The sequence below is a fragment of the Akanthomyces muscarius genome, chromosome 4 (genome assembly GCF_028009165.1).
Source record: "Akanthomyces muscarius strain Ve6 chromosome 4, whole genome shotgun sequence".
In the NCBI taxonomy this organism is placed as follows: domain Eukaryota; kingdom Fungi; phylum Ascomycota; class Sordariomycetes; order Hypocreales; family Cordycipitaceae; genus Akanthomyces; species Akanthomyces muscarius.
The window spans coordinates 2,716,876-2,728,265 of NC_079244.1; the positions used below are offsets into that span (position 1 = coordinate 2,716,876).

The 11,390-nt window shown below is 52.7% G+C and overlaps 4 protein-coding genes across 4 annotated transcripts; 2 read left to right on the forward strand and 2 right to left on the reverse strand.

Annotated features, from left to right (window-relative positions):
- Nucleotides 1-645: 645 nt before the first annotated feature.
- Nucleotides 646-3,800, forward strand: LMH87_011587 (uncharacterized protein; the record flags this gene model as incomplete). Its single annotated transcript, XM_056200752.1, has 3 exons — nucleotides 646-940; nucleotides 998-2,769; nucleotides 2,817-3,800. The coding sequence occupies 3 exons, from the start codon at nucleotides 646-648 to the stop codon at nucleotides 3,798-3,800; spliced, it is 3,051 nt and encodes a 1,016-aa protein (XP_056052571.1).
- A 617-nt stretch (nucleotides 3,801-4,417) lies between these two features.
- Nucleotides 4,418-5,141, forward strand: LMH87_011588 (uncharacterized protein; the record flags this gene model as incomplete). Its single annotated transcript, XM_056200753.1, has 4 exons — nucleotides 4,418-4,587; nucleotides 4,764-4,787; nucleotides 4,950-5,081; nucleotides 5,132-5,141. The coding sequence occupies 4 exons, from the start codon at nucleotides 4,418-4,420 to the stop codon at nucleotides 5,139-5,141; spliced, it is 336 nt and encodes a 111-aa protein (XP_056052572.1).
- A 166-nt stretch (nucleotides 5,142-5,307) lies between these two features.
- On the reverse strand, nucleotides 5,308-5,692 carry LMH87_011589 (uncharacterized protein; the record flags this gene model as incomplete). The annotated part of the gene is made up of 2 exons (XM_056200755.1): nucleotides 5,308-5,430; nucleotides 5,576-5,692. 2 exons carry the CDS (start codon nucleotides 5,690-5,692, stop codon nucleotides 5,308-5,310), a joined length of 240 nt encoding a protein of 79 aa, XP_056052573.1.
- Nucleotides 5,693-9,559: 3,867 nt separating this feature from the next.
- Nucleotides 9,560-10,255, reverse strand: LMH87_011590 (uncharacterized protein; the record flags this gene model as incomplete). Its single annotated transcript, XM_056200756.1, has 5 exons — nucleotides 9,560-9,567; nucleotides 9,615-9,708; nucleotides 10,018-10,044; nucleotides 10,104-10,160; nucleotides 10,235-10,255. 5 exons carry the CDS (start codon nucleotides 10,253-10,255, stop codon nucleotides 9,560-9,562), a joined length of 207 nt encoding a protein of 68 aa, XP_056052574.1.
- Between the last annotated feature and the right edge of the window lie 1,135 nt (nucleotides 10,256-11,390).

The window sequence follows — 11,390 nt, forward strand, 5'->3', positions numbered from 1 at the left end:
CTCTTTTTCCCCGCTTCTGCTGCTTGATTGTTGCTCACACCTGTGTTGCTTTATTCATAGTAATTGATGATGGACCCTCCGTCGTACGCTGGTCTTTGTATGATGTAACTGGCTGTCACTGGCTGATGTGGCGTGCGGCGGCGGCCACAGACACTCGCTTTCTACCAAATTTACTGCACTAGTAACAGTTTCCGACAGTCCGATGATTTGAAGAGTTTTTCGGAAGAGTAGAAAAATAAATTGAGAATGTACACTGTAAAGCGATTAGCTATCGGGCTACGCGCAGACCAGCCGCCCTCAGGCGCCCCACATTTATGTTCCTATGGTGGCATCCGAGTCTCGCTCCCAAGCACGCCTATCCTCATCACCTCATTCCTCCTTGCTCTTGGCTTTCGGTTCTATTGCACCAGACTGTGCCTCTGAGTGGCCTTATTCTTATACCCTGACGCATCGTCTGTCTAGGCGTCGATCGGCTCCAGCTTGACGAAGTGCCCGCTCCGACGCCCGTGCAGCCGCGCTCCGATCTAACGAATGGGCACGATCGAATTCCCGAATAAACCGTCTCGAATCGCACATCCGCTAGCTGGAATCGACCACTTAGCTTTTCCAACGCGAGGTCGCGACGGCCTCTGACCTATATCCCTCATGTCTCGCCCGCAGAACTCCCCGATCCTCGCGCAGCTGCGTGGCGCAAAGACCTTTCCCGAACAGACGGCCGCACTTCAGGCGCTCAAGAATGAAATCGTGGGACATGTCCAGAGAAAGGAAGAGTGGGTGTCAGTGGGTGTGTTGGACCCCATCGTGAGGTCTCTGGCGTCGACCAGGGCTCCTCTCAAGATGAACGGCAAGGATGCACAACAGTTGCCCACCATGCGCCCACTCTCCGAGGAAGATAGCGTTAAGCTGCAAGCTCTACAGCTTGTGAGCAGCTTTGCGAGTGGTACGTGCGAAATATAAGACATATCCAGAGTGACAATGCGCTGATACTAGACCGAAGGCGGCCCTGCTTTCCTACCGCCGCTCAACGCCGCCATGGCCCTCCCCGCGATTTTGAACAATATCTCGCCTGCTTCTGCCCCGACACAGATCATCGCCGCTGCCTTCAAAGCTCTCACAACTATTGCTGATGCAGCCTTGCTAGCATCGCCGTCCTGCAATTTTAGCGTCGAAGCCATCGCCGATCACGTCTTCATCCCGCAGCACATTGAATCGCTCAGCACCATCCTAGCTTCATCATCTGCCCAAGGAGCGGCTCTGCCGGTTTTAAAGCAGAACAATCTCGCTATGGGAATAATATCTCGCCTGTGCCGCGAAGAGCGTCACCAACAAGCGCTTGCGGCTGGCGGCGTGTTGGACTTGCTGGCTACGCAACTCGCCAGCATTGCTGTCCGCGATGGCTTCGTCGTGCCGGGTGCGGAAGAGGCGGCTCGCAAAGACATAATCTCTGGAGCATTCCCTGTAGCAGCGAAAAAGAGCGCCAAGATTGGACCGATTCTAGAGACCATCAGTGCCATCATAGGGGATTCCAAGTACCGTGCGACTCGCTTGGTCAATTCGCCGTCTATTCTAGCGGTGTTCCCTGCAATAGAGGCCCGCCACTTTCCTCAGAATGGAATTAGCAGAAGTCAAGATACGGACAACAACTCTGGAGTGGAACTTTTCAGACCTAAATGGCTGACAGCCATGGAATACCTTCTTCCGGCTGTTGTCATTCCACAGACACGAAGTGGCACAGCGACGCCATTCTCCCATTCCGACTATGTTGAATCAAAGACTAGTCGCAAAGGTAAGCCAGGCTTTATGACAGAGACTGTTCGCTTCCACGTACCTGGGCACAACGGAGCGTACCCAGCCTCAGATATAGAAAGTCCTATCATTCCCTGGCTCGTTTATTTGGTACGATCGCTAGACGAAAGAGAACGCCTTGCCGCGCTGTCTGTTCTTGCTTCGCTCTTCAGAGCTGGTCTCTGTATGACAATTGCACGAGAAACGACTCTGGCTATGTTGGTGGTTCCGATACTCACCCACAGTATCGAAAAAAACGATAAAGAAAGCAAAGAGATCAACGAGGTCGAAGGCATTGACGACCCTAAGACTGCGATTAGGCATTTCGTGCTGGAGCAAGCCCCGGTCGTCCTCGCACGCCTCATCACCGACTGCGAGTTCCTGCAGAAGGCGGCTTTCGACTGCGATGCCGTCAAAGTACTCACAAAACTACTCAAGGGCACTTACCGGCCGCTTCCACAACTGGAACCCCAATATTGGTCATCCCACGTCGATGAAGGAATGGAGATAGAGGCCACGTCACCAACGTATCGACTAGGCGACAGCGGCGTCCATCCTGTCATGGCTCACCGCATTCGAACGCGCGAAGCTGCGCTCAAAGCAATTGGGGCGATTGCTGCATGCAAAGAGGATTACAGGAAAGCCCTGGTGCTCGAAGACTTTGTACCATACATAGTAGAGTCGCTCAGCGAGTTTCCTGGAAAACCTCGCCAACCCAAAGATCGCAAGGACAAGGCCCCAGCCGAACCACCTCGTAGCAGCCCCGATCCCGACTATGGCACCAACCCCGTCGGTGTACTTGTTGCCGCCTGCTTCGTGGCTAGGATGCTGTCGAGGTCTGTCCATACGTCCCGGACCGCACTGATTGACCACAACATTGCAGCGCCTATTCTCAATGCCATGAAGCACTCTGATGTCCACCTGCAGATTGCTGCGACTGCAACGGTCACTAACTTGGTCGTTTCTGTCAGCCCATCGAAAGAGGTACGTGACATTTGACAATCACGAAATCTTGAGCTAACTCTGTGCAGTACCTCACAGAGCATGGGGTAATGAAGGTTCTTTGCGAGCATGCCCACTCCTTCAACCCCGCGCTTCGGCTAAACGCACTTTGGGGACTGAAGCACTTCGTCGATGGGGTTTCGGCCAGCATGAAGAAGACGTGCCTGGAACAACTAGAGCCTGGCTGGCTAATTCAGCTAATCAGTGATCAAGAGCAGGATGAAGACATGTACGCATCGAGAATGGGAGATGACCTGGATGAGGAAATGGATGGTGAGCAGCCGTCCGGCCCACCACGTTGGCTATACGCAGCCGACGGCTCTATCTGCTTTTTAGATGCGTCGGAATCTTCCAAGCTTCGTCAAATTGAGGACTATTTATCCTCCATCCGCGAATCTGAAAGCAACCCGAGCCCAAAGGCGCGCAACGATATTGTCGCAGTCCAGGAGCAAGGCGTTGATTTTATCCGCAACCTCATCGGAAGAGTCGACGGAGTTACTGGAGCAGACTCGTCCACTGAGAACCCTGAAGTCATCGACTATCTATTTAAGTCATTGGGGCAGGACCGTCTGTTCGATATCTTGGCCACCAAGCTGCGCGCCAGGGTTATTCATCCTTTCTCGCGGAACACACGGTCTGCGGGTCGCGAAACCAAAATTGTGCATCCAAATGCGCGCATTGTCGCTGTCGTGATTTACATTTTGACTCACATTGCGGCAACCGGCCCGCGCTACTGCCAGCTCGTCATGTCGCAGACGGAGCTCCTCAAACTCCTGGTGCAGCAGGCCAGCAACAAGGACTGCGAAGTGCGCCTAGCATTGTGCCGTCTGCTCTACAATCTGACGACCAAGGACAATGGGGCGGATTCGCAAGCATGCGCGCAGCGGGCCGCAGAGCTCAGGCGTCTTGGCTTTTCTTCCAAGATTGAGACTTTGATGAAGCAGGATAGGGACCTGAATGTCCGAGAGAACGCTAGGATGGCCGCTTGGCTCATTGACAACCCTGCCAGTTGAAAAAGAGGAGTATTATACAGCAGCACATCGTTATTTCTGTCTTGACCAAGCAGCAGCGGGACATGATGTAATACAATTTGGTACGGAGAGCACGAGGGTTGTGGATGCTACATAATTTTTGAAAAGTTTTTATTCTGTTTCTGCTGGGGTTTTTCTTTTCATGGTCTAGCCTTACAACGGTTTGAACGGATTGTGTTGAATGAGAAAAGAAGTAATAAATTGATCAAACATACTTGGACGCAGAGCGCAGTGAGGACTTCAGCGTGTGCGGCTAGAATATACTTCGCAGTACCTATACAGGTATTTCCCTGACCGGCTTAATCTACCGGCAAGAACGTCCATACCACGCATTTTGTGTATTGCGTTTACAAAGAAAATCGCTACTGGTACATGCTCGTGACCAGCCGACCTGGACCCTGGGGAGCCAAAACCAAATGGTCATCGACATGAGCATCGCCGCATACCAGTGAGCGGACCGATTGCGTGAATGTTTCACTAGTGACGGCAGAGTAGCGCAAGCTCTAACGCCCAGAGGTAGAAATTAAACGTCTTTATTGGAGGGACCAAGAGTCAAAGATCTAGGGTTTTCAATGTACGGGTTTGACCATCACGGCAACATGGCTCACCTTGCTTCAGCCCCAGCCTCCTCCTACCGCGCCCAATATATTGTCTCACATGCCGTGTCTTTCCGCAACACCATCTTCCTTCCCGCCGGGAGCGCCATTTACGTGCCAAAGATCCAAGACTCGCTAGCCTTTAAAGGGCATTCAATTACAGACTTGAATGGGTAAAACGGTTTTTCTAGTCTCTCCGTCTCCCGTGACGGGCCGATCAGCGGCCGGAAGGAGCTACATCCGTCGCGAGACCGATGACATGCCACGAGGTATGCTGGGACGGGACAAAAAGGCTTAGAGGTGAAACATGTTTGGGATCATTTAAAGTCAAGCCGAGTGAGAATCCCAGGATCTCGGGACTTTTGCCACTCCTGTGAGTTGAAACTCCCTTGCTGAGCTCTGGCGCGAGCAAGAGTCACCCAAGGCAGACGGGTGAAAAGGTCTCATTATTGTTCAGCGGTGAATGATTGTTTTTTGATTGCCCATGTATACCGATTGATACATTATTGCAAACATGCAGCTGAAATGAAGACAGATTCCACGAGGAAGGTGATATTGAGAATGTCACTCGGGATTCGCGTGTTACGACACCTTGTGCCATGTCTATGGTACAACACGGGAAGAACACTTCCGGACACAGAGGGTTACCAATCATTGCAGAAATTATGTGAGGATTGAAAAGAAAAGAAGAAAACAACTATGTTGACTGTGAGTCAGTATTTCTTGAAAGCAGTTTGTGCAGGAAGTGAAGGAAGCAAAAAGATACTGCCCACGTGGGATGGCATGCCGCTCTGTAAGGACCAGGATCAAGATGAGTTCGCTACAAGCTGGCACTTGGGTAGCCTACCGGGCCTACGTGCCTACTTGCACTAGCAAAAGCAAAGCAGGCGTGTCTACTTCCGGGGGTTGTTGAGTGGAGGGATGCAACCGGATGCATACTGGTAGTGGTCACCAGCGGCAAAAGCAATTTTCAACGCTGCAATGACCAGGTCAGGCAAGATCATCCATGGCGATCTCTACCAGTGCAGCAAGATGGACACTTGTTAGCTATGCTGGGGCAGGAAAAGATGCGACGGGGCGTGGCCATTCCCTTGAAAGCGAAGGCGTTTTGGGCGCAACGGTTCATCATGCATGGGGGAGTCAGGTCGGCGATTGACTCACAGGATTGTCTATCAAGAAGCTCGGCGCGAGGAGCGGAACGGCCACAACTACGGCTCTTTTGCTTTTTATGGCAAGGACAGGTTCTACCTCGCGGGTGTGTGTGCGTGAGCTAAGCATGCCAAGAATGCCATGTCTTTAATTTTCACTCCCATTCGCGCCAAAAACTGGTAGGGGTTCATTGTTGCAGGCCAGGGCTCGCGGTTGAGGAAAAAAAGAAAAGGGAGGGAGGCTGTGAGACAATATATTCCACACACCCTGTTGCGGTGGCGGGTGTGACTGAGATGGGAAAAAGCCATGTGCCGCAGATGGGCTCCCAGTGAGACCGCATAAAGAAGGCATTCTTTTCCTTACTGCTCAGTAGTTCAACATGTTGCGGACTATTACCGAGAGGACTGGGATGAACCGGTGCCGCAAATCGTTGACAAGTTGGGGTAGAGACTTCATCCTTGCTCTTCGGGCTGCGTGTCTTGAACGACTTTTCGATGGAAAATGCGCAGATTACACGCTGACGTTTGGCGCGCATCATCGTGTCTACATCACAAACACGTTCCGCGTCGATGGACAACAAGGAATGAAGCTGCTCAGGCTGGCTATAGATACTAAGAAGCTACAACAAAGACCACACCACGAAAGGGATACAAACTCATCAAGGGTCAAGTCTTGTGTCCGACAATCTGCCTCGGGGAGGAACGGGCCGTAGCCGCCGCCCGTCAAAACCCTCTCCCTTTCAGTGGCGCATGACTCTCCGTAGTGTGCACTGCGGATTGGTTCCCGCGATTTAGCAAAGTCCAAGTGTCTTGCTTTTTCCCTTCCTGATCACCTGCTGCTTGCTTTTCTTCAGTTTAGCTCAATTGCTCAATGTCTTGACTGAAGCTTTTTTCATTCATTTCCTTTTTCTTATTCGGATTGTGTGTCTCTTGTACCCTGGCGACCGTTGCAAAAGCGAGTCGATTGGCGGTGTGATGAGATGTGCCAGAGAAGAAATGTCTGGTCTCAGGACGCCAAGCAAGCCACAAAAGCAGAATGAAGTAGATTGAAAAGAAGGAAATTAGGAACGCTACGGAATGCGATAAAAGGAAAACGTGGCAACGGCTTTTTCTTTTTCGGCGTGAAGCTGTGGAGTTGTCGTTGAGTGTTTGCAGCGTGGGGGGGGCGCGTGAGAAAGGCCGTTGGCATGGACGACATATCTAGGGAGAGGGGGTCGGCGCGGGAAGGATGCGGCCAAGACAGGGCGGCCGTTGGCATTTCTTTGCGGCCGGGATGTTTCATGGCTACAATGATGACATTGTGTCTTGTTGGACTCCCGGGGAACGTGGTTGAACGTCTCGTGACCAAAGGTCTCGGTGATGTTTCGAGGAGGCTCATTTTCCAACGGCACAACGGGTTCAGTGTTCCATGATACAGCCGGGCGACGGCTCAAACCAAACGAGTACGTGCTTGCGGTGCGGAGAAGCGCTCGCCAGTGAAGCCGCGGATCTGTGAGCCCGAGGGCCGAGGCGACGACCTGTTGTCTTGCTTTTGTGCTCCTTGGCATGCTTTCGCCGCTCTGTGGCTGGCGACGATCCGTGACCCAAGTCTCAACGAGGCTGCGGAACGCCGCCGCGCATGGAGTTTGCTTTTCATCCTGACACCCATAGCAAAACTGCACGAAGCAGTTCCAGGGCGGTCGCAGTTTTGGATCGCCATGTGACGCCGAGTGCCCCAATTCGAGCGAGTGTCGGCTGTGCGGCCCGCGCGTGCCATGTAAGTGGCGAGCATTCTGCGCCGAGTTGCTCCAGGAACATCAATGCAAGGAGGATTTGCAGCTAGATTAACACGGGTACTGCAGTGCCGATAGATTAACATGTCGATTATGAAGCATTCAATATACAAAGGTGCAGGCAATGCCTCTTTGGGTGTACGAGCAAGCCACATTCGCAACACCATGACCCGCAGAACCGAGAAGGGACAAACAACAACGACAAAAGCAAGGTCGGGTGCGGGAATTACGGACGTTGCTAACGCACAAAATGTCCATTTTGCTTTTGCAGATAAAGTAAATGGAGCATCTGCATGCAATTCATCCCAAAGTGACATGCCGGGCTTGCGGGCCTACGCTTTGTGCAGTTGGATGTGAGCAAAGTGGATAAAGGAAGCATTGAATAGAAACTTGGAACAGCAGAGGGATCCAGAGAAAGACGAAGAGGAAAAGCAAATTGAGAAGCAAACAGGAAAGAAGAGATCGCCCAAGTCTACGGCTAAGAGTGGGTGCGAGCTAGATGCCATGATTGCTTTTTGCTTTACCACAAGTGCCAGAGGGCTTTTCTATGGCCGTAGATGGCTTGCAGATGAAGGAGGGCCGTGCCCTTGCCCGTGCTCTCAAGTTACACAGAGCTCGAGACTGTGGTGGGAGAATAATGCTCGGCCAACTTCCAGATGCTGCAAGGTTCGCAATTGTGATGAGATGAAATACGTGAGAATCGGTGTAGTTGCCGGGTTTGCCACGGACCAAGAGCATGAAAGATGGAGACGAGCACAAGGCCACCTTTACTCCACGAAACCAACGAAGCAAGAAAAAAGCTCCGAGGCTTGCAAGGGGTCCATTGCGATGCATCAATTCGCTGCAAATGGGATCAGGTCATCCAAGACAGAAAAAACGTGGTGTGGCGTATATGATGAGATGGGCATTGCAGAACCACACGGCGCTGTGGGCACGGGAATTGCCCTGTTGAGATTTTGGGTTTAGTCTCCTTTCGCTATCCGTAATTAATTCTGGAGCTTTAAAAAAAAAATAGACAAAAATCAAGAAAGTAAACGCCTCCTCGTGGGAAACTATTGATTGTGGCAGTCGGGATGTGGTGGGCTCTCCCCCGCCATGTCTTGGGAAATTGCACAGGGGGGGGGAGAGAGGGAACGGACAGTGGGTTTTTTGGGCGTCTCATCGTTCACAATGGGGGAAAAGCGCTTGGCGTCACTGTTGAGGAGAAGGAGAACAAAGAAAACGTGGTGCAGGCGTGTGTGTTATGGCGCAATACAGAGACGGTACAAGCAACGTCAAAGAAAAAGTGACAAGCGACAGAATATCTAACGGGGGAGGGTCCAGCGCCCGCACCGCGTCACAAGCTTCTTGTTAGTGCCCGGCCGTCTCAACGGCTCCCGGGGGAGGGACGGACAAGCATCATGACTTTCTTTCAAGAATGAGAAAAAGACAGAAGGGGGGTTGCCAGTGAAAAGGGTGAGGCGTGCGGCCCGCTGGGCCAGAGCCATGTGGCAACGTGGAATCCGCAGCAAGAGGCAACACAAGAAAAAGCAAGCAAAATCCATTTCGTCGTGAGGAGGGGGCCACACACAGGGGTGGCTGTTGCCTCTCGCAAAGAAGAGGAAATATGAAATGTGACGAGAAAGATGGAGCATCGGCCAAGGTGGTTTGTCGCCCAAGAAGCATGATGCTCCTCCCGGGGGGAGAAGGGGAGTTAAGGAAACGTCCCGGTTTATACGAATACTGAATAGCTACACAAAAAGAGGCTCATCACTTGTCTGCGAGGCTGGTTTTTTCAAGAGCTCTGTCAAGCTTTCAAGCCGCAGGGCGCAAGCACACAGGCAGCACACAAATGCCAGGGCCCGCATGATCCGGCGGGGAAAAGAGGGATTCGGCGACCTGATGAAGCGACGAGAGGAAGAGGGAAAAGAAACAAAGCCCTGCTGTTTGAAGCTAATGCAAAAGAATGGAGGAGTGAGGGCAGTGCTGCTGGCTGCTGCTGGTTGGCGTAGTTGCCTCTGTGCAGTACTGGTGGTTCGCCTTGCCCACCTCTCCCCTTGGGTCAAACGATAAACAGTTGCAGACACACCTGTTGAGAGTTCCGGCCCAACTAATAATAAACACCAGGAATGATTAAATACCACATCGTGGAGAGAACGTAAAGTTTTGGGTGTGGGTTCATCCTTTCCGCCCCCATGCCGGGCCGGCAACTGCTCACTACTGGTACCTACCAGCACTCAGTCGATTTATTTTCCTTGACAAAATTTAGCCCAGTTCGCAGGGGAACGAACCACTACCGACCTCTCAGGTGGGTGGGTGTGGGTGTTATTATTAGTGCGGCCGGTTCTCCTCCTGGTGCCTCTCCGTCCGAGTTCCCGCCCGCCCAGCGCACAGGCTGGTGTCCGAGATTCGATCGTCGGCGCGAAGGAAGCGCTGGAGAGAGAGGCCGAGAGAGCCAATTGCCAAGCTATGGGCAAGGGGATTTTTCGGCGGAAGAGAGACACCAGTGAGACCCATATCCGTAGACCCTGCCTGTGCAAGGGTTCAGATTAGGGGGGAGACAGGGGATCAGCGGCTTGCTCGCTGTTGATGATCCTGGTCTTGCTTTGGCTCTCTGCTCAGGGCTCGGGTCCGGTAGCTGCCGAGACCAGCGCCGGATGATGTGCACAGCTGGCGCCCTCGTCGCGTGTACATGTACATGTACATGTGCATTTATGCAGGGCTCTGCGCACTGGTACCAACAGTTAGCTAGTAGCACTTTTTATGCCAGTGCCAGTTCCATTGTCGCACCCAACCGTCCGGTGCTCGCCACAGCACGATTTGGAGGATACTCTCACAAGGTGTGCACTCCACGATTTTGCTCGTAAACCTGCTTATTGGGTTTTGGCGGACCTCTCGGCCGGATCCCCCAACTCTCGTACTAGCGATGCTCTCTGGATCATTTATTGGCGAGCTAGTTGGTCGAGGTGTGCCCTGGTGACCCCAACCACACACACCACCAGAGTCGCAATGACTGTTAGACACCAGATCAGCACGCGACGATGCTCGCCCAAACGGCCCGGCCGAGACGCTGTCCAGAGATGGGCTTGGACTAGTCGTGAGATGGTATGAACTGGTGTTGAATACGGCCGCGTACTTGTTGCCGGTGTGTCCTAAGCCGCAAGGTGGGCCGCGTAGCATCACGCGTTGGCATGGCACAATGTTGAGTACATGGGCCGCTAACCTAGACACCAGCCGTTTTGTGATGAGTCTATGGCGACCGCATGACACCATCGGAAAAAAGAGGCATTGTGCGTTGCATTCTGCAGTGCATCGCAACTTGGGGCTTTAGTTATGACCAAGTAGCAGAGAGATGTCCACTGTCCACTGTCCAGGTCGACCGGCTCAGGTCAAAGTGTCTACTCAAGTTCCAGACATGCCTCGAGTGGTGGATATCGTGGCGTTTCCAGGAAACTGCTGCACGAGTTCGCGCAATGACCGCCACAACTGTTTGTGCATCATCAACGGTCCAGCCAGTTGAATGCCGTCACTTTCATGTTTCGCCACCCAATGTGTGCATCGACAACCTAAAACCCTGTCATCTGCCTGTGGTGGCGTAATGTGAAGTTTGTGGTGGTGTGGTGAGCTAATTGGCTAGCAACAACGCAGCTGCCTATCGTCCAACGCCTCTTGTTGACCAAGTTTTGCAAATCGTTGTTGCTAAAAGTAGCCCGGCCACCGAAAAAAGGTATCAGCTGTGTGCGTGTACATGTGTCAGATGCCGTTCTCTAGCTTATCAGAGGGGCGCAGCTTGGTCCCGAGTCGCGCCCGTCGTGTTTCCGTGCCGGGCGCTAAATCGAGGCATCTTGTGGATGCAGGGCCGTTACTGGAACTGGTCGAGGTCCATCTCAGTTGTCAACCTCGTTATTATGCAAGCTGGGCACCGCTGCACCTCATGCACATGCGTCTGTCTCTTCACTCTTTGTTCTCCTGCGCATTTAGATTATCAGAGCCATTACCGCGCCACCGGATTCACGCACACATGCGTGCTTCACGCCACCGGATAGCGATGCGCACATGTAATTTGCCAACGCGCAG